Source organism: Gavialis gangeticus, unplaced genomic scaffold (genome assembly GCF_001723915.1).
Source record: "Gavialis gangeticus isolate Ggan-Ray unplaced genomic scaffold, GavGan_comp1, whole genome shotgun sequence".
In the NCBI taxonomy this organism is placed as follows: Eukaryota; Metazoa; Chordata; order Crocodylia; family Gavialidae; genus Gavialis; species Gavialis gangeticus.
In genome coordinates, this window is record NW_017729031.1 from 33,314,746 (window position 1) to 33,315,298 (window position 553).

The following is a 553-nucleotide window of genomic DNA, read 5'->3' on the forward strand; positions in this document are numbered from 1 at the left end:
CGGCACCCCCACATGACCGGTCCCCACAGCTGTCCCCCCGCTCACAGCGCACGGTGTGGAAGGCGCAGCGCGGCTGGTTCTCGAAGCTCTCGCCCAGCTTGAGCACGCGCTCCTTGGGGTCGAAGAGCGGGGGAGCCGCCCCGTTCATCGCGGCCCCGCCGCGCGCCTCACACCATGGCCGGCCCGGGCAGCCCCCGCCGCCGAACAGCCCTGGCGCCGGGGGCGGGGCCGCAGCAAGCCACGCCCACCCCGCCCCTCTGGCGGGGGCGTGGCTTCCACTGGGGCGAACCCCAGCCCTCCCGTCACTCCGGGCAGCGGGGGGGGGGGCCGTATGCAAATTTTCCGGTGGGCCGGTACGCAAATGACCCCCCGGGGCGGAGCCGCCGGTTGGTTGAGGCTGACGTGACGTCGGGGGGGGGGGCTGAGAAGGGGTTCATTTGCATACGGAGTCGTTCGGAGGAAGTGGGACCACCTCGGTCCGCTAGTGGGGGAGGGACCTGCCAGTGGGAAGGTCAAGAGGGGAAGGGCCTGCCGGGGGGGGATGTAAAAGTGT

At 72.2% G+C, this 553-nt stretch overlaps 1 protein-coding gene across 1 annotated transcript in view; it reads right to left on the minus strand.

The window, feature by feature from the left end:
• EAF2 (ELL associated factor 2) overlaps window positions 1-203 on the minus strand; it is a 24,933-nt gene extending 24,730 nt beyond the window's left edge. Inside the window, exon 1 of the mRNA XM_019522586.1 lies at window positions 46-203. Coding sequence (XP_019378131.1) covers window positions 46-148 — 103 coding nt within the window. The 5' untranslated portion in view covers window positions 149-203. The remainder of the gene's footprint in view (window positions 1-45) is intronic.
• Between the last annotated feature and the right edge of the window lie 350 nt (window positions 204-553).